The 19,187-nt window shown below is 31.5% G+C and overlaps 1 protein-coding gene across 8 annotated transcripts in view; it reads right to left on the bottom strand.

The window, feature by feature from the left end:
- Positions 1-19,187, bottom strand: part of PRKACB (protein kinase cAMP-activated catalytic subunit beta) — a 128,610-nt gene that overhangs the window by 35,477 nt on the left and 73,946 nt on the right. Inside the window, exons 1-3 of one of the 8 annotated variants that reach the window (XM_082688157.1) lie at positions 13,853-14,009; positions 5,328-5,351; positions 3,993-4,016 (exon numbers count right to left, since the gene is read on the bottom strand). The exons of 2 other annotated variants lie outside the window; for them this stretch is intronic. In XM_082688157.1, coding sequence (XP_082544283.1) covers positions 3,993-4,016; positions 5,328-5,351; positions 13,853-13,862 — 58 coding nt within the window. In that variant the 5' untranslated portion in view covers positions 13,863-14,009. Of the gene's footprint in view, positions 1-3,992; positions 4,017-5,327; positions 5,352-13,258; positions 13,594-13,852; positions 14,010-19,187 lie in introns of those variants that run through there. 5 more of the 8 variants (XM_082688158.1, XM_082688160.1, XM_082688161.1 and 2 more) reach the window with 5 other exon arrangements.

The following is a 19,187-nucleotide window of genomic DNA, read 5'->3' as shown; positions in this document are numbered from 1 at the left end:
ATTCATAACCATGATAAACTAGAGGACTACTTACTTCCTCTAAACAAGAAGCAAATATTTTCTTAAATTTCTAAGAAGGTCTAATATTATTCTATATGGAGATCACTTTCATAATTTCAAATCTAATAATAAAAATGCCATTCCTGAAAACATATCTGAAAGTAATGTAAAACAGTCAGAAATCAATCTAGGAGAAAATATTCATTATTAATAAGCCAGCAGTGGTATTAACAAAGCTGTTAACTATAAGAACTGAAGACATGTGAACTTGCTGATTTGTGGAATTTCAAATATAACTGACTTCAATAAAAGGCTGTTTTCAGGTATAAGGATTTATGTTACTAGATTTGTATTTTCTCTACTGATGGTAGAGAGAAAAGAAAAAATACAGGCTACACATAAAGGATACCCACAAAGACTTAAAAACAAAAAAGAAACACCAAAAATGAAATACCCAAACAGCTTTTAAAAATCTCATATTCTAAATTTGAAGCAAAATTAAAATGTACACCAAAGTAAAGCATTCAAAACCAGATGTTTATCTGTGATCAGTAACAGCTACATTATGAAACTATGGTTTGAAGTTTTAAGATCTGTTAAATAACAAATCATTTAAAAGGTTTCCTCTTTTTCATTTTCTTTCCACAAAGTTTCCATAATGACTTCTGTTTACAGAATGACTTCAGGAGTTTAAAAAGAAATAGGAAAAAGATTCCAGAGATAAGACAGCATTAACAAAATGTATACTTGTTCCTATAGTCAAGTATGAGAGCAAAACCTGGCATTTCAAGAAGTATTTATTTCAGTATTTCTTTTTGTTTGGAAGTTCCTGATATTTCTCTGATATCTAAATCTATAAATAAAGAAGACAACAGAATTTAAATAATGCTGAAATAGTAAAAAGTTAGCCAAAATGAAATTAGAGTGGGACACTGTCATTTATTTTAGAAATACTAAGAGTGATGGTGATGATGAAGAAAAGACCAAATTAATAGTGCAAATGAGGGGTCACAAATTCTTTGATAAGATCATCTAATGATGTAGTGGTATTTAAGTGAGGCATTTCAAGATATACATTATTATTTCCTCTTTTACCTGTGTAAATTACCTTTGCCAAAACACTGTTGCTAACCAAAAAAGGCTGTTGGCATTCCAAATGTTTTGAGATTTCAAAATGGTGATGATAAGCACCAGGAGCAGACATTAGTTTTTAAAGTAACACTAGAGTGTTCGTTTCTGAAGACATTATTTTACTACTTCATATAAACTGTCACTTGTATTTTGCTGTAAAATACTCTCAAAATACCTATTTTAGAAAATTTGAGAAAAACAATTTTTAAAATTAGAATCTTTCCTTTGTATGAAAATCTCAACCACCAAAACAGTGAATCAAATAACTGCACCTAATTATGCAAATATGATCTAATTCCTCCTGGGGGTGGATTTGGGGGTGGAAAAGTCTTATATTTTGAGTTTAGGATGGTTCAAGTTACCCTACTCCTAAAAGTTAATGTATTAGTTACAACTGGGGATGAGTGGTTTTAGAAGAGTATATTTTATTTATTCTTCTCATGGTGCTGACATATTTGCAATGGCCCTGACTTAGAGATGACAGCTAGAATAAATTAAAAACAAAATTTCCTGCTGAATGCTACTGTGGCGTTTAAGAAACAACAACTTGTGATTCTCAAAATATACAACTGATTTCTTTTGAAAAATATTTTTGGTTATCTTCTATTTATAGAACTTGCACATCAAGTTGTGGTATAAACTCTCCAGATGCTTGCACGAGTGTAGATAATTTGGAGACAAGGAAAGGAATCAGGGAAAGGAAAAAAAAATATTCCTAACATCCTGTTTCAGCATCTCCTGTCTCTTCCTGCTAAGTGGATCTGGAGTTAAGAAAAAAGTAACTGGTCAAAGGAAGGACTGGCAGTATTTGCCAAAGATGGTACACTGAAAGAAAATTTTCTTCTCCCTGCTTGGTGTATGAGCTAGAGGAAAAATTCCAGATACTACTTAATTTCATTTACTAGTAGGATATTCAGGAAATTCTCTGTACTCATCAATATTCCAAGTTCACTGCTAAGTTACATTACAGAAAGTAACAATTCTCAAAAAGGTCTTACATAAAAATTATCAGAAATGGAAAGGAATCAAAGCTACTAAATTTTGTGAATTATTTCAACAAATTAAGAGATTTGCTTTTATAAAGTAAGGTTAAGTATTAATTATAATGTCATTAAATAGTTCCATGAAGCAAACTCTATTCCTACAACATTTTTTGTCATATAAGTATATATACAAACATAAAATCTCTAGTTTATATGTGCACTGTTTAGATACAAAGATGAACACAGTTAACTCTGTAAAAATGTAAGTTAACCTAAATATACATCTTACAAATATAAACACCAGAAATAAAATATTTCACAATATGCTGGTTATGAATAACAAACAATAAGCAATCTAGAACCATATGTATTTGGTTTGGTTTTACTATTTTTAGACAATGTTGAATTTCACTTTCTAAATGTTTTTCTCTAGTTGTTTAAAAATTTTATATCCACTGACATAAGGTATTGGCAGCTAATTAATAAAATAAGCGGTAGGAGAGTTAGCCAAATTCAAATACTGCAGCACATTCAATTCAGAGTTCCCTCTAAAGCATGTAATTGAAATTCTCAAATTTTTTTGCTCTTGTTATATTCTAATAGGTATGCAATATCTGTATTTAACCATTTAAACCACTGTGATGTCCTGAAACAGCCACAAGTTTGGGAGGTTGGGATATCTGAACTAGAATATTGGCTCTAATACTTCTTAGCTACATGATTATGGGTAACTAAGTACCTAATGGTGATTAGTAACTTTCTTTAGGAAAAGATCTCAATGAAGAATTTTTCTGCAAATATATTTTGTTCTGTACTGGTCAATAATGTACTACAAAAAAATGAAAAGGACTACCAAAAATTAAATCAATTTCTTCCTAGAAGTATACATTTAAATTATATATTTTTTCCAAGTAAACTTATTTTCTTTTCCATCTGTATCATTTAAGGATCTCACACTGCATTCAGAAGACATGAGCATACCAAAGGGATTCCTACAAAGGGGACTGAATGTTTACCCAAACTCATGAGATAAAGAAGAAACAAAATGACAATTTTCTGTGTTTCCACAAGTACATAAAAAATTTAATTCTTTTCACCTTCAAAATATTTTTGAATATATTTATACACAGGACACAGCTTAAAAATTGATTACAAATTTCATTTTAAACATTAGGAAAATTCATTAAAAAGTCAAGTATGGCATATCTTTACTCCATGTTATGCAGATAATCCTACAATGAGTAAGAATGTTTCACTATAAACGTATTTATTAGGTACTTTTGGATTCTATGTTAAATATACTTACATTACTGCTTATTATAAAAAGAGCATGTTATTATACTATGCCACTATGCAAAGCTAAAAAGAGGTTGTTGTTGACGGTTTGTAAGAATTTAGAAATTCATTACTATACTGATTACAACTACTCTGATGTTACGTTCTTCAGTTTCTTTGTAATGAGATAAATGTCATTTCCCATATTAACACATCTTTTACAGTAAAAACACAACTTTACTAAACTTTTAGTTAATATATGTCAGAAAAAATAAAGGGAAACAATCAGAAAATAGAACAAATCAGACTATAAACTTTCTAAGGTAAATACCCAATTAAAATAGTAGCTGTTTTGTTCCAAAGTTACAACAGTACTTTTTCTTTAAAAAACCATCCATTAACCTGGGTTATCTAATTTAAGTGGTGTGTATCAATCTGTCTTCTGCTACCCTGTACAACTCCCACTACTTCACAGTGTTATATTTGTTTTATTAACTCTATATATTTTACAAAAATATAACTTATGAGGAGCATAACAACTTGCAAACAACCAGATAAAAAGTTTAAAGGTAACATTTGTTTTATTAAAAAGTAGTTGCCTACCAGATATTTCTGAAGAGGAGCAAGCTTGTATCCAAAAAAAATAAACAGTGATTAAATAACACTCACAAAATCAACATATTAGCATGATGTCACCTACACACATTTTCTTAGAATATTATATACGGAAATAAAACATTATTATGGAAACTCAATTTTTTGACATATTCAAAGAGGGCTTTTTAAAATGAAATGGTAAAGCAATAAAAACAGTAATTTTTATTTAGTGTCAAAATCAATACCATTCTAATTCTCCTTAAAACAACTAACAAACTTGTAGCAAAAGTACTAATAATGTTAAGTAGTGTATACTGAAACACACATCCTGTAACTATTGCAATGCCATCATTGGACTTCTATTATTTATTCAAAACTTCACTGGAGGAACAACACTATTAATTATAACACTTTGTAAATCCCTTTTGAAAGACATTAGTGTCTTTCAGGTATTTACCTCCTTGGTGCTCATTTAACAATCTCTCAACAACATTTATTGCGTACTGTTTAGTGGTGCCAGAAACTGAGCTAGAAGTGTATAGGTGTGAAGGTGCCCAATCATGAGAGTAACTATTTGCTGTAGTGATGCTTTTCAATGTGTAGGAAGGAGTGGAAGTAAACTAAGTTATTCACACCTGCTAGACTCATTTCTTCTGGGAAACAGGAAGCAAGATCATTTGCTAAGGAAGAGGGGGCCAGATGGAGTAAGGAGCATTTAATGGTTAGGGTTTGAGGCCTGGGGGTTTAAACTTTGATGGCTGTCTATGTAGGAAATAAGGAAGAGGGCTATTCCTCTAATATTTCCCATTAGGAAAAGAGAAAGGTATTATAAATAATGGTATGTTTCTTAATATGTTTTGTAGTAATAGTTTAAAATTTTTTCTTATTGAAGAGATTGTAATTTGTGGGCTCCCTGATCTCTCTGCAATTAAATTATTTTTATCTTTCTCCTTTACCTTAATGAAAGCATTAGTCTATTTAAAAGTTATTTTGTGTATATCAGAAAATGAAGAATAGGATGGAAACTGAGGTTAATTACCTATGAAAATACCAAGTTCTATCAACAAATAACAGAACAGTACAATCCTTTCCAAAACCTCTGGAAAGTGTAAATCTAGTTGAGTGTAATAGTTTGTCTTCTGTCACCCCTATTTCAAACACCCACCTCTTTAGAGTTCTTCAATTGTTATTTCTAAGAATAACCCCCAAACACATACACTGTACTGCAAATATTTTCAGTAAACTAAATATAAAACATTCTAATTGCCACAAGATACCTAATAAAAATCCAGTTTATAGCAACAAAGCAACAGAATTATTCTGTAAAAAATAGTTTCCTACCAGATGCTTCTGATGATTTGCGAGCTTGGTCAAAAAGAACAAATAAGTTAAACAGATTAAATAACACATAAAATAACACACCCACAAGAAGTAACCCATTTGTATATGTTCACTAGTATATTTACACATAGGAAAAGAATAAAAAATACTTGGCATACATATTCAGAAGTGTTTTATCTGAGGATTACAACATATTCTCAGGATATATATCCAGAGAATATGTATATGAAAAAAAATATATATATGTATATATATATATAAAACCAACCAAGCCCTATTCTGGAAATTTCTTAATGAAATATATTCTATCCCTTAAATGTAAAGACCAGTTGTGTTCACTTTACTGAAGGGATACTTAATTTGCCTCACCATTTTCAAGCATGTTCACTCAGAGCAAGTTCACTGTAATTTTAAAAGTGATAGGGAATATAAAAAAAACAATTTTAATTACTACAATTGTATTTGTGCACTTCAGTGGTTGGAACCATGCCTCCTTTTGTTTACTAAGATATCATGTAGACATGCATAAAGTCACACATGAATGGGTATTTAGAAATTTAATAGGCAATGAAAATTATATTTCCTATTGTAATATCTATTTTACTATTCTTTCTCATTTTTTTAAATTGGTTAATTATCAAGTCTTGGTTACAAGTGAACAGTATAATTGACTAGCTTTCACTAAACTGTTAACAAATAAAATATTTTTGTGAAACATATACATTTAAATGATCAAATTATAGAAACATTAATTTATTTAACTAGTATCTACATGGAGAAATGGATACACCATGAATCCACATGGTGTAATCATTCACAACTAATATTTACATGCTTTCTCTCCCAACTTGCACTTGTTTTAGGGATGTTGTGGATTTTCTAGGCCATCCAAGACATGTTTGATTGGAGATGTTTCTTGTAGGATTTTGTAATAAAAACTTTAAATTTACAGCCATAAATAACCCAAGCAATCTTTGAAGTACTCTTTGAAATATACTTGACTTTCTTAATTGTTCACTGAGACTTTCCTTAGAGAAATATTATGTCATCACAATCATATGTTAAAGATTTTCCACTCAGTTCTAAATTAAAATATTCTGTCTTGCTACTAGACAATATAGAGCTAGGAGTGGGTCCCTAGATGATGGGGTATGCACATTTTCAACTTTACTAGATAGTAAGAACTGCCTCAGTAAATGTTGTGCCAGTTTAGTTTGCCACCATATCTTTGATGATCCATATCCTTAATAAAATGTGTTACTAACATAATGGGTATGAAATCATATCTTATTGTTAAAGATAAGGTAAATATCTCTCAGTAAAATTTTATAATTTTTTTCCTTACAAGTCTTATTATATTTTTATTAGATATAGTCCTAGGTTCTTTAGGACTTGGGTTACTATTGTAAAAGGGAGAATTTTTAAAAGAATACCATTTGTTTCTTGCTGATGTATGGTTGATGTTTATATACTGATCTTACTGTATCTCTCATTAATTCTAAAATAGCATTGGTGGATTCTCTTGAATTCTCTATGCAGAGAATCACCTATCATCTATGAATAATGACAATTTTGTTTCCTCCATTTTTTAATTGTCTTATTGTGCAGGTTATGACTAACATTTCAATACTTTACAGAAACAGACAATGAGCATCCTTTTCCTGTTCCTAACTTCAGAGAAAATGTTTCTAATTAATTTTCTTTTCCCATAATTTACTTGTAAAGCTATACTTGACTCAATAAATAAATTTAAAAGTTTCTCCTCTTTTTTAATTCTTTGAAAGATTTTGTACAAGACTGAAATTTTTGTTCTTTGAATTCATCCTAGAACTTGATCTTAAAACTGCCCAGTCCTAATTTTGTTAAGTTTTGAATAAAGATTTTAATTATGATTAAAACTTAAATAGCTATAGTTCTCATCAACTCTTTTAAAACTCTTTCTTATGAACTAACCTTTGGTTCTGATGGATTTTAATTTTCTATTTTATTGAGTTTTGCTCATGTCTTCGTTAGTTTGTTTGTTTTTTGATTAACCATGCTGTGCCTTCTTTAACTTATTTATTTAAATACTTACATCATTAATGTCTCCTTTCCAGATATAAGCATTTAAAACTTTGTTTCTAAATCCACTTTAGCTGCACAATTTTCATACATAGCTCAATTTCAATTTTATATTGAGTTTATTCTTGACCATTATCTGAATTTTTAAATCCCTTAATGTAATATTTGTGTGTTTGTTAATCTGTTTAACAAGTCCTTTTTACTGCTTAAACATAATTGCTTTGTGGTTAGAGATCATGGCCCATATATCAATTCTTTAAAATATTTTGAACATGTTTAGTTGTATAATCAGTTTTCTAAGTGTTCTATATATTTCTGTATATCCTCCAATTACTGGGTGAGCATTCTCTATAAACATCCAAACTTACAATTTTTCTTTCTAAATGGGTCAACTTTGTTTTCTATGTTTTGAGATTCTGTTAGAGATGTGTAGTTTTTTTCTCTTGTATTTCTTTTTTATGCGATTATTAATTTTAAATGGTAGCCTGTGACAATTCTACTCTCTGACATTCTTGGAAGCATGTAATCCTGTTGTATCTGCTGAATATTGTTTGTAGTAGAGTGTGTGTGTATCTATTTGGATTTTGGATTGTGAATTTAAAGTTCAGTTGAGCTTTACCTGTGATAAACCTGCAGGGCTCGACTTGAGGATACAGTTTGTATGAGCTTCTGCCTGGCATCCAGTAGATGTTACTAGCCTGGGACTGTTACAATAATGTATTTTATTTTATTGGTGATTCTTAGACTACATAATTAATACAGATTAAAAAATGAAATTTACTAGAGAAGCAGTTGATTACAAACTCTCAGGAGAGGAATCCCACATACAAGCACACCTACTCCTCCCATGTCCCAGGAATCTAAGCCGAGAAATACAAACTTCCTTATTTTCTCCTTGTGTCAGTGGAGAGGCTTTATTTTCTAATCTGTGCTTTCACTGAGGTTATAATCCTTTGAGGATCTTGGCTTTATGTAGAGTCTAGGAAACTGGAAGATGCATGGGTCAAATAAGTTCTTCTGTCTCTGTGAGGCCATTTAAAATGAAAGCCCTCTGGTTAGCCAAGATAGAAAATCTCCTCAGGGTAGTCAAAGTATGCTCCCCCTTACAACTATGGTTTCCATTTACCAGTTCACTTTTTTTTTTTTAAAGATTTTATTTATTTATTTGACAGAGAGAGAGAGATCACAAATAGGCAGAGAGAGACAGAGAGAGAGAGATGAGGAGAAGCAGGCTCCCTGCTGAGGAGAGCCCTATGCGGGACTCGATCCCAGGCCCCTGGAATCATGACCTGAGCCAAAGGTAGAGGCTTAACCCACTGAGCCACCCAGGCGCCCCGCCAGTTCACTTTTTGTACACTGAGGATTTCTATTATATTCTTGTAAGTTCAGGTATTCACTTAAAGGGATGCTTGTTATATTTTATTTAGCATTTCTAGATGTTGTTGTATCATCATTAATTTTTGCTCCAGAAAGCTTTTAAAATTATCTAATCTAAAATGTTTGGATTTTTTTTTTTCTTTATAAGACAAGCTTTATGTTAAGTTGTAAGATGCAGAGACAGCTTGATTTTTGTATAATTCTTTATCTTTGAAATTAAAAACTTCTATCAAGATATATTTAGGTATTGGTATTTGTATTAATCTTTGTCAAAACACAATGAGCTCATTGAATCTATAGATTCAGGGTTTTTTTTCACTTAAGAAGTTTCCCTGAATCATATTTTTTTATTATTGTTCCTATTTTATTGGTCATTATCTGTTCTGAAGGAATGCGATTTATTCAATTTGTAGCGTTTGCTACTCTAACATAATTTTTACCTCATAATTTCTAGCCTGTCCATTCCCCCTAGATCCTGGTAGGTTTTATCAAGCTAGTTCTCCATATCATTAATGTACTTTCCTGCAGTGATTATTTTGTTCTTTATTGCTTCTAATGCAGCTTTATGTTCTGCAAATGCCAGGTTCATTTTCTTATATCAATCCCTTATCATAATTTCTTTTCTATTCCTGCCTGTCAGACAGCTCTCTTCTCATCCTACTCTCTTGGTTAAAAAAAATTTTTTTTTTTAATCTTATCTTTCAAGTGAACACAGATTCATGTTCACTTGGAATTTTTAAGAATTCAACACAGATACTATTTATAATTTCTTATTTTTAAACTCTCCCGAACATATTCTAAATATAAGTTCATTCTTTTCCTCTCAAATTCTGTGATTTATCTTTTAATGATGCATAATCTCATTCATGGGCTCCATGTTGTTGCTTTTCTTTTTTATCCATTTATAAACAATGAGAAGACTTTCAAAACTTTACAAATGCCCTCAAATAAAGTGGATCATCTCACTTCCTATTTTGCTGTGTTAGAATCAGTTTCTCAAATCTTTTAGTTGGTACATATTTATATTATCACTTAAAAAATTCAGGGACTTTCAGAAATGGGAATGGAGGCAGTACCACAGGGTTTCTTGCTGGTGGTGATACCCACCACATCAAGGAAGAGCCCTGTTATATATGGAAGTAAAAAAGCCACCTTTTAAACTTGGAATAGCTTAACAATTCTTGGGTGTCCCATAACTGTTTTAAAATGAAAGTAATCACCAGTGTTGGATCTTCTACTCATCTCCCCCAAAGCCTTTCTTATAAGCTTCATCCATCCCTCCAAGTTAGTGAGGGTAGAACTATTGTTTATTAATTTTCCATAAAGGCAAGCTACTCAAAGTAAAACTGTTAGACTTTGGTGTATGATCTTCAATCTGATACTGTATATTTTTGGCCAAGTACAGTTTCTTAATTCTAAAACTGAGAACTGATAAACTGATTTTCCAGTTTTGTGTTCTTACATTTTTAATCTAGAAAATACAGACCTAGGAAGGGGAGCTTAAGTAAATGCTTGTGCTCAGCTCTATAACTTTCCTGTCATTCACAGCAGGTTAAGCTGCTTCTTCAGAAGTTTGCCCTTCACTGCAGCTAGGCCAATAAGAATTCTCTTCTGGAATTCTGAAATAAGGGTGCTAGTTTTGTTCTGATAAGCATATGAATCAAAAACTAAAACACAGGTCTGATATTTTTCATTGAAACTGTAAGAAAAGTACTCAAATATAGGTAATTTTGTTATTCATTTATTCTTTAAGAATTTATGAGTTCATTACCACATTTGGTGCACTGGGATAGCTACTAGAAATGATAGATTAACCAGCACTACCCTTGACTTAAGGAGTTCAAAGTTTGGAGATTGGAAAATGAAATGCAAGTATATAATTTCAGTATAATTTAAACAATTGGTATAATTTATAAGTCTGTTTTGGGAGTACAGGGGAATCACCTAACTCTATAGAGTCTATGATTAAGGCACTGAAAAGCTAACTGGTTTTCGTAATTTTTATGACAGAAGATATAAATACGAAAAGGTAGCAAGGAATAATATGTAGTATAGTATGGCCAGTTCAGAATTTTATGAGAGATGCAGATAAATAAAGCCAGAAAGGTAGATGATTGATCTTACATACTTTACTTTAAGGAATTTAACCTTTATCTTAGAGACAATAAGGAATAACTGAAAGTTTTCATGTTGGGTCACAAAATGGGCATACTGGCATTTAAAAAATGGCAGCATGTTAAATGAATGATCTGGAAGGATATAAAACTGGAAGCTGTGAGGCTGGTGAAGCAATTACTAGAACAGGACTGAGAATATATAGAATGCCTAATCTTAAGCATTCCCAGTGTTAGTGTGACTAGAGAATATTGAGTGATTTCTGAGGCATTTCTGATATAGAATCAATAAAAATTAATGACTGAGTGCCTGCCTAAGGGGTGGGGTTAAAAACAAGTTAGGAATTACTATAAGGTTTCTGTTTTAAATTCCTACATGGGCACTGGGCTCATTAACAAAAATAGAAATCGATGAAAAAGGAGTAGATTTGGGATGGAAAGAGGAAATTCACATTTGAGCTGAATCTTCAGGTAACAACTGAAGATATGGGCATGGATGAGATCATTTGGAGAAAATATAGCATTAAGAGAGGGCCAAAGATAGATTCTCAGAGAAACCTAACACTTAATAGGCAGGAAGGAGAAAAAGAGTAGCTTTTTAACTAGAAAAATACCACATGCATATAAATACCACATGTATAGCTATAAACTCAGATAAAAAGGACTAGCATTTTTTATTTTTATAAGTAAAATCACACTTCATTTGTGATTTCCCACATTTTGAAATGGTTAAGGCTTGTAAACACTCTGATAGGAGTAAAATTAGTTGAAATTGGACAATACTGAAAAAGTCAGAATGTCTAATTGTGATTAGTAAGATTCCTGTGGTAGAAAGGGCTATAAGGACAAGACAATATGTTCAAGTATATCAAACATTATCTGAATAATCCATACATTCTTCAAAGAGAAATTAAGCAATAGAAAAGAAGCAAAAATTTTCTTCAGCTAAAATCAATACATCCAACTGTAAAACCTCTAGAATACTACAGTGGTTACCTAAAAATTCTGTTTTAAACCAAACTTTCAAAGAAAAAAATACTTACTGGCTAGAGCCAAAGAAATCTAATATTTTAAGTATGATAACCAGGTATATTCAATTTTGATATCCACAGAAATCCTAAGGAATGTTAACATGTTGATTTTGTAATATTAGTCCAAATTTCAAAAACTAGATCAGAAGGATCTATCTATTAGCAGAAAAATAACAATAACAATTCTTAATATCTTGCAAATGAAAATGTCCTTTAATGTCTAGTATCATTTTATAAACAAATACCTAACAGTGCTGTAGAGACTTATGGTATATGGCAGCAGGATTAAAAAAAAAAATTATTGGCAGTAATGAGGTGATCTCCAATTATGGAAGAAAAGGCACATTTATTTTGAATTCCATCATTATATAGGTTCTGAATTCCAATTCCAAATCCTTTAAGTGTAAATTATAGATTGTTACATATTATTAAAAAAAAAAATAACAGTTCTCCTAAAAATGTATCCGATTCAAAGGTTAACTTATAAACATCCTCTTTTTTAGTTAAACAAAAAGATGCAAATGAATTATGCTCTAAGCAAATATTTCTCACTCTAACAACAGGATATCTATTTTTAGCTGCAGGTTTGGCTTAAAGTGAACAGCCTTTATCCTATGATAAACTGCAGTATATACTGTAGGATGCTTTCTCAAAGAACATTTTTGGACATGTTTCAAAAAAAAAAGTCAATATAAAAACAAAAAAGGAAACTAATGATCACAAAAGTACTTATTCTAACAAATTATTTCCCCTTACAACAGTATCTCTGAAAAATTTTAACAAAGCCTCCAAAACCAAAATGCACATATTTATTTCATCATCAAATCTTTATTTCTCAAGAACTGTAGTTAAAAGCAACCAATAAATCAACAAAATTCTAGCAGCATCTTATTTAAGATTAGTATTTTTTAAAGATTAATATTTAAAAAATATCAAAAATAAGCTAACAAAAATTAATATTAGAATGATAAACCAATAAATGGAAAGTTTAATTATCTTCAGGATCATATACTATAAAGAAATTTCTCTCTTATCATGGTGGGTCTTTAAAATACTCACTCATTTGTAACACAATAACAACAGTATTTAATGAATACAATAAATCAAACCATAAAGAAAATTAGAGACTGATTATTGGTATTGACTATTAGCAGTGGTTTTACTTGTCCACAGTTCTCAATAGATTTTAAAAGCAAATTACTATAATTCCAAAATGCAAAAGCATCAACAGAAAATGTAATTCACTATAGCTCTGGCTTTACAATTTCCCTTTTAGAAAATATTTTTTCCTGTTATATTTAAATATTTTTAAAACATATAGCTGCAGAGGCTCAGAGAGCATACTTACCACTCATGATGAAAATCAACCTTTCCAAAACATATTGCTCAAAACAACAATCCAACAGCAAAGGGAGTTATGCTAATCTCTAGAGGTAGACGAACCGATGGTGTAAACACATACACTGGAACATGCAGCACACAGAAAATGAAAATAGCTTTCTTTTGTTTAAAAAAGAAAAGCCCCTAGAAGCAAAGCATAACTGCCCAGCATGAGATATCACTAGTAAACAACAGATTAATGCCAAAGATGTGTATAACGAGATTTAATTTCTTTCAAGCTGGTTATCGTAGTCTCCTTCATATACCACTAGAACAACTCAAAATGGCAGGGAGAAAATGTTCAAACCAGGATGTATAAGATGTTCTCAATTATATCAGCATGAGTTGTTACCACGGCAACATTAGACCAGAATTATCGGTTCACTTGTAACCAAGGAGTAGCTTTTCTAAAGCTTTAATCAAGCAAGATAAATAAAATATCTTTTTATTTTAGAGCCACATGATTTAAAAATCATCACGTTTCTTAAATTCAAGCACTTATCTACCCTTTTTACATCTTTCAAAGATATAAAAAAAAATGCTGTTTTCTTCAAATACTCACACAATCCCATGTTGAACCTGGCAAGGAACAAACAGCAGAATGATTGCACCTAAACGTCTTTCAATTACACCAGCTCTTACTGCTAGCTGTGGACCTCACTGATATTAAAATGCTGTGTGCTGTTGCTAGTGACTATTGGCGATGAATCTTATTGCCCAGATCGCTGATAGCTTTCATTTTTCATGAGCCAGAAAGCTATACTGCAGCACAAATGTTAACCATTTAAACATTCTGTATTACGGAAGAAACAAAAACAACCCTATATGTTCCTTCGTTTATAAAGCAGAATCATAAAATAATTTATTTATAAACTTCCATTAAATTCAGCATTACAAACAGTCTCAGATGCCACTTAGTGGTTTTCAAAAGAGAATAATATACAAAAAGTTACTGAAGATTACTGTTGAAATGTAAAATTCCTTACATCAAAGAAGATGATGATGACAGTTGTATAGCAAGGTGGGCAGACTGGATAATATGGGGAACAGACTATTCTGATTCTTAGAGACCTAAGTTTTGTAACAAAATGGTACAAAGGATATATAGAATAGTAGCTTATTAAGTTTGGAACTTCAGCAAGTGAACTTGCCATTTTGAAAGCTGCCAGGTGAGATAGGACTTCTGGTGATGGAGGAATGAGTAAGTCAGCAAATCTTTTCTCTAAGAAACAAATATGAAGCTGAACAAAGTTGTCAAAAACAACCACCTTGTGGTTCTGGAAATCTAGCAATCACAAACAACAAATCGAGAAGCATGTATTCATGAAAAACTGCTAAACTTTGTATAAGAACAGTGGAAGTCTGTGGTGGTCTTGCTTTGTGCTGCTCCTGTTCCTTCAACAGCTCAGTCAGTGCAGTATTTCTATTAGGTAAGGCTGGCCATGACAACTAGCAGCTTTGCTGCCAGAAAGGGCTGACGTGATATACAGAGGAGACAAGGAAAAAAAAATCATCCCACACATGATGTTGTCAATAAAAACAGCAAACCGTAGGAAATGAATAGGGAAAGTATCCAGCTTTGCTACTCTAGTTGTGGCCTTTCATGGGGTGAGCAGCAGACTGGTGGTCTAGCAAGAAATTTAACATGGAAAATGGAAATGAAAGAGTCAAAGAGGACCTAAATAAGCTCCTCACATATCCCTGGCTAACTAGGAAGCTATTCCCATAGGGGAGACCCAAGAGGGCCCTGCAGAAAGTTAAAATTGGTACAGACATGAAAACTGCCTGAGCACCTAATGTCCCTTTCAACACACAAACAGCTCCATCAGCACAGACTTGCTCAAAGTGTTTGAGCACAACCTCTGATCAGTCACTGAACAACAACTAAGTTACATAGACACAGGGTAAACCCTAGTAGAGAAATCAGCAGCCAGACATCATAGGGGACAGACCATACATTAAGGCCAAAAAATTATTAAAAATAAATAAAAAGAAACAGGGAAGAAAAAATAATCAGAATCTAGAACTGCCACAAAATTATCATAAAAAAAACAATTTTTTAAACAAAAATATTATATAATCCATAATGAAGAGGAAAGGCAGTCAATAGAAAATTTCTCTGAATAGGCTAAGATATAGGATTTAGCAGACAAAAGACTTTAAAACAGCTATTATAAATACATCAATGAATAAAAGGAAATGTTTAAAGAATTAAAGGAAAATGTAATGGCAATATAATAATAATGTTTCAATACAGAAAGAGAAATAATTTATAATATAAATATTACAGACTTCAGGGACACCTGGGGAGCTCAGTGGGTTAAGCCTCTGCTGTTGGCTCAGGTCATGATCTCAGGGTCCTGGGATTGAGCCTCACATCGGGCTCTCTGCCTGCCTCTCTGCCTACTTGTGATTTCTCACTCTGTCAAATAAATAAAATAAAATCTTCAGAAAAAAATTATAGACTTCAAAAGTACAATAACCAAAATTTATAAACTGACTACATAGACCCAACAGAAGTTCTGAGGCCAAACACTGCATCAGTGAAGGTGAAGATAGATCAATACAAATATCCAAACTGAAAAATACAGAGAACAAAAGATAGGGAAAAAATGAACAGAATCTCACAAATCTGTGGGATATTAAGGGTAGCAGCATACATGTATAGGAATCCTAGAAAGAGAGGTGAAAGACAAAGGGCAAAGAAAAAATATTTGAAGAAATACTGGTTGAAAATCCAACTGGATGGTAAACAATACCCCACAGATACAGAAGTTCAAACAATATCAACTAGAATAAACACAAAGAGATCTATACCCAGACACATCATACTCAAGTTTTTGAAAGACAAAGTCAAAGAGAATATCTTAAAAGCAGCAAGAGAAAAATGACTAATCATGTACAAGGGAAAAAAATAGAATTACCAGAAACAGGGAAGTTAGAAGGCAGTGGAATGATATGTTCAGACTGCTAAGAGAAAAAAGAAACAAACATGTTCACAAAAATTTTCTACCCAAAACACTATTCTCCAAAAACAAAGGCAAAATAGACCTTTCCAAATAACTAACAGCTGAGAATGTTTGTTGCAAACAGAAATACTTAAGGCTGTCCTTCAGGCTGAAAGGAAATGATACCAGACAATACTCAAATTGACAGGAAGAATGAAGAATACAGGAAATGGTAAAAAATATAAGTAAAAAACTTTATAAATATATACTTTTCTGTCTTCTCTTAATTTCTTTAAAGGACTTAAATTGTATGAAATTGCTATGCTGGGTTTACAAAAATGTACATGTACTATATGTGAAAATAACAGAGCTGGAGAAGAAATGGAGCTATATTGGATTAAAATAGCTATATTTCACTAGAATTAAGTCAGTACTATCCTGAAGGAGATTGTGATAAGATAAAATGTACACTATAACACTTAAGCATCAAGAAAATATCTTTTAAAAATTTAGTTAAAAAGCAAAGAGAAATTAAAATGGTACCCAATACATATTTGTTTAACACTAAAGACTTAAAAGAGAAAAATACACAAAAACTATAAGACATATCAAAAACAAATAGCACAAAGGAAGATGGAAATCCAACCATATCAATTATTACGTTGAATATGAATGGAATAAAGACAGATTAAAAGGCAGAAATTATCAGACTGGATCATCAAAAAGCAAGGTCCAACTGTATGCTATCTACAAAAGCCAGATTTGAAGATATAAATAGATTGAAAGGAAAAGAAAAAAAACACCATGCAAAAAGTAACCATAAGACAGCTGGAGTACCTAAATCAGTATCAGACAAAATAGACTTTAAGAGGAAACAAAAAAGTACTTTAGACAAAAAAGGACATAATGATAAAATGGCCAATACATCTTAGAGATTTAACAATTAGAAATCTATATACACTAAACAAAATAGCTCCCAAAATGCTAAAACAAAAATAGCAGAATTAAAAGAAGGACTAGATAATTCAACAATTATAGTTGAAAATTTCAATATTCCCCTCTCAATAATTCATGGAAAAACTAGACAGATAATCAGCAAAGATACAGAAAACTTGAATAATACCATTAAAATTTGACACTTATAAAACATAGCACCTAACATCATCAAAATACATGGTCTTTTCAAGCACAAATGGAAATTTCCATATTAAGCATAAGCTAAACAATATATTAATCAGAAAGGACTAGAAATCATTCAAAATATGTTCTTTCATTACAGCAGAATTAAATTAGAAATCAACAACAGAAAATTTGGAAAGCCCCAAATATTTGGATTTAAATCACAAAGAAATCTAAAGGATGATTAGAAAATATTTTGAACTGAATTAAAAACACCTACAATGAGAAATCAACATTTATGAAATGGAGACAAAGTAAAGCTTATAGGGAAATCTGTAGATTTAAACACCTATATTAGAAAAGAAGAAAAGTCCCAAACAATAATCTAAGCTTCTTCTACCTTAAGAAACTCAAGAAAGAAGATCAAATTGAACCAAAACCAAACAGCAGGTTAGAGGAAAATTCAATGAAATAGAAAATAGTAAAACAACAGAGAAAATGAATAAGAGCAAAGTCTTACTGATAAACCTCAAGCTAGACTGACAAAACATTAAAACTCATGAAACATAATAAAACAAGACAAAATAGGGAAGATACTAATTACCCAAATGAAAAATGAAAGAACATTATCATTGACATTAGAGAAATTTTAAAAAATTATAAGAGAATACTATAAACAACTTTATCTTGATTATGTAACTTAGATGAACTGGACAAATTCATAGAAAGACAAGTTAGTGAAACTAACTCAAGAAGAAAGAGAAAATCTGAGAAGACCTATGAACAAATTAAAATGTTGAATTAGGGCACCTGGGTGGCTCAGTGGGTTGGGTCGCTGCCTTTGGCTCAGGTCATGATCTCAGAGTCCTGGGATCGAGTCCCAAGTCAGGTTCTCTGCTCAGTGGGGAGCCTGCTTCCCCCTCTCTCTCCTCCTGACTCTGCCTACTTGTAATCTCTGTCTGTCAAATAAATAAATAATTAAATATTTAAAAAAAAATGTTGAATTAGTAATTAAAATTGTTCCCACAAGAAAAAGCTCATTTCCATATAGTTTCCTCAGAGGAGTCTATGAAACATTCAAAGATTTAGTACCAATCCTACATAAACTTTTTCAGAATATAAAGGAGGATGTGACACTGCCCAAATTATTCTATAATGTTTGATACCAAAGCTAGACAAAGCTAGGCAAAGATCATAAGAAAATTACAGACCAATATGCACCGCAATGCAACTATCGCAATCAAAATATTAACACACCTAATCCAACAGTATATAAAAAGGATTATATACCATGACCATGTAGGCTTTGTTGCAGGAATGCAAGGTTGGCTCAACACTGAAAATCAATTAGGAAATATGCTGTATTAATAAAATAAAAGACAAAACTACATAATCATCTGTATATATAAGGAAGAAGCATTCCATAAAATTCAACACCTGTGATAACTAGGACTAGAAGGGAACTTCATCAAGCTAAAAAAGGGCATGTGTGTGTGGGGGGATACTCTATAGCTTACCTCATATATAATGGTGAAAAATGGAATATTTTTCCTCCAAGAACTGGGAATAAGGCAAAGATGTTGGCATTCACCACTTCTATGCGATTTTGTGTTAAAAGTTTTAGTCAGTGCAATGAGGTAAGAAAAAAGGCATACAGATTGATAAGAAAGAAAGCTGTCTTTATTTGCAGATGATGTAATTCTATATGTAGAAAATTTTAAGGAATCTACAAAGAAACTACTAGAACTAAAAAATGAGTTTATTAACATTATAGGATGTAAGATTAATATAGAAAAATCAATAACATTTTAATATACTAGGAACAAACAA

This window comes from Mustela nivalis (genome assembly GCF_964662115.1).
Source record: "Mustela nivalis genome assembly, chromosome: 10".
NCBI classification, from domain to species: Eukaryota; Metazoa; Chordata; class Mammalia; order Carnivora; family Mustelidae; genus Mustela; species Mustela nivalis.
This window is presented reverse-complemented; position numbering and strand designations above follow the sequence as displayed.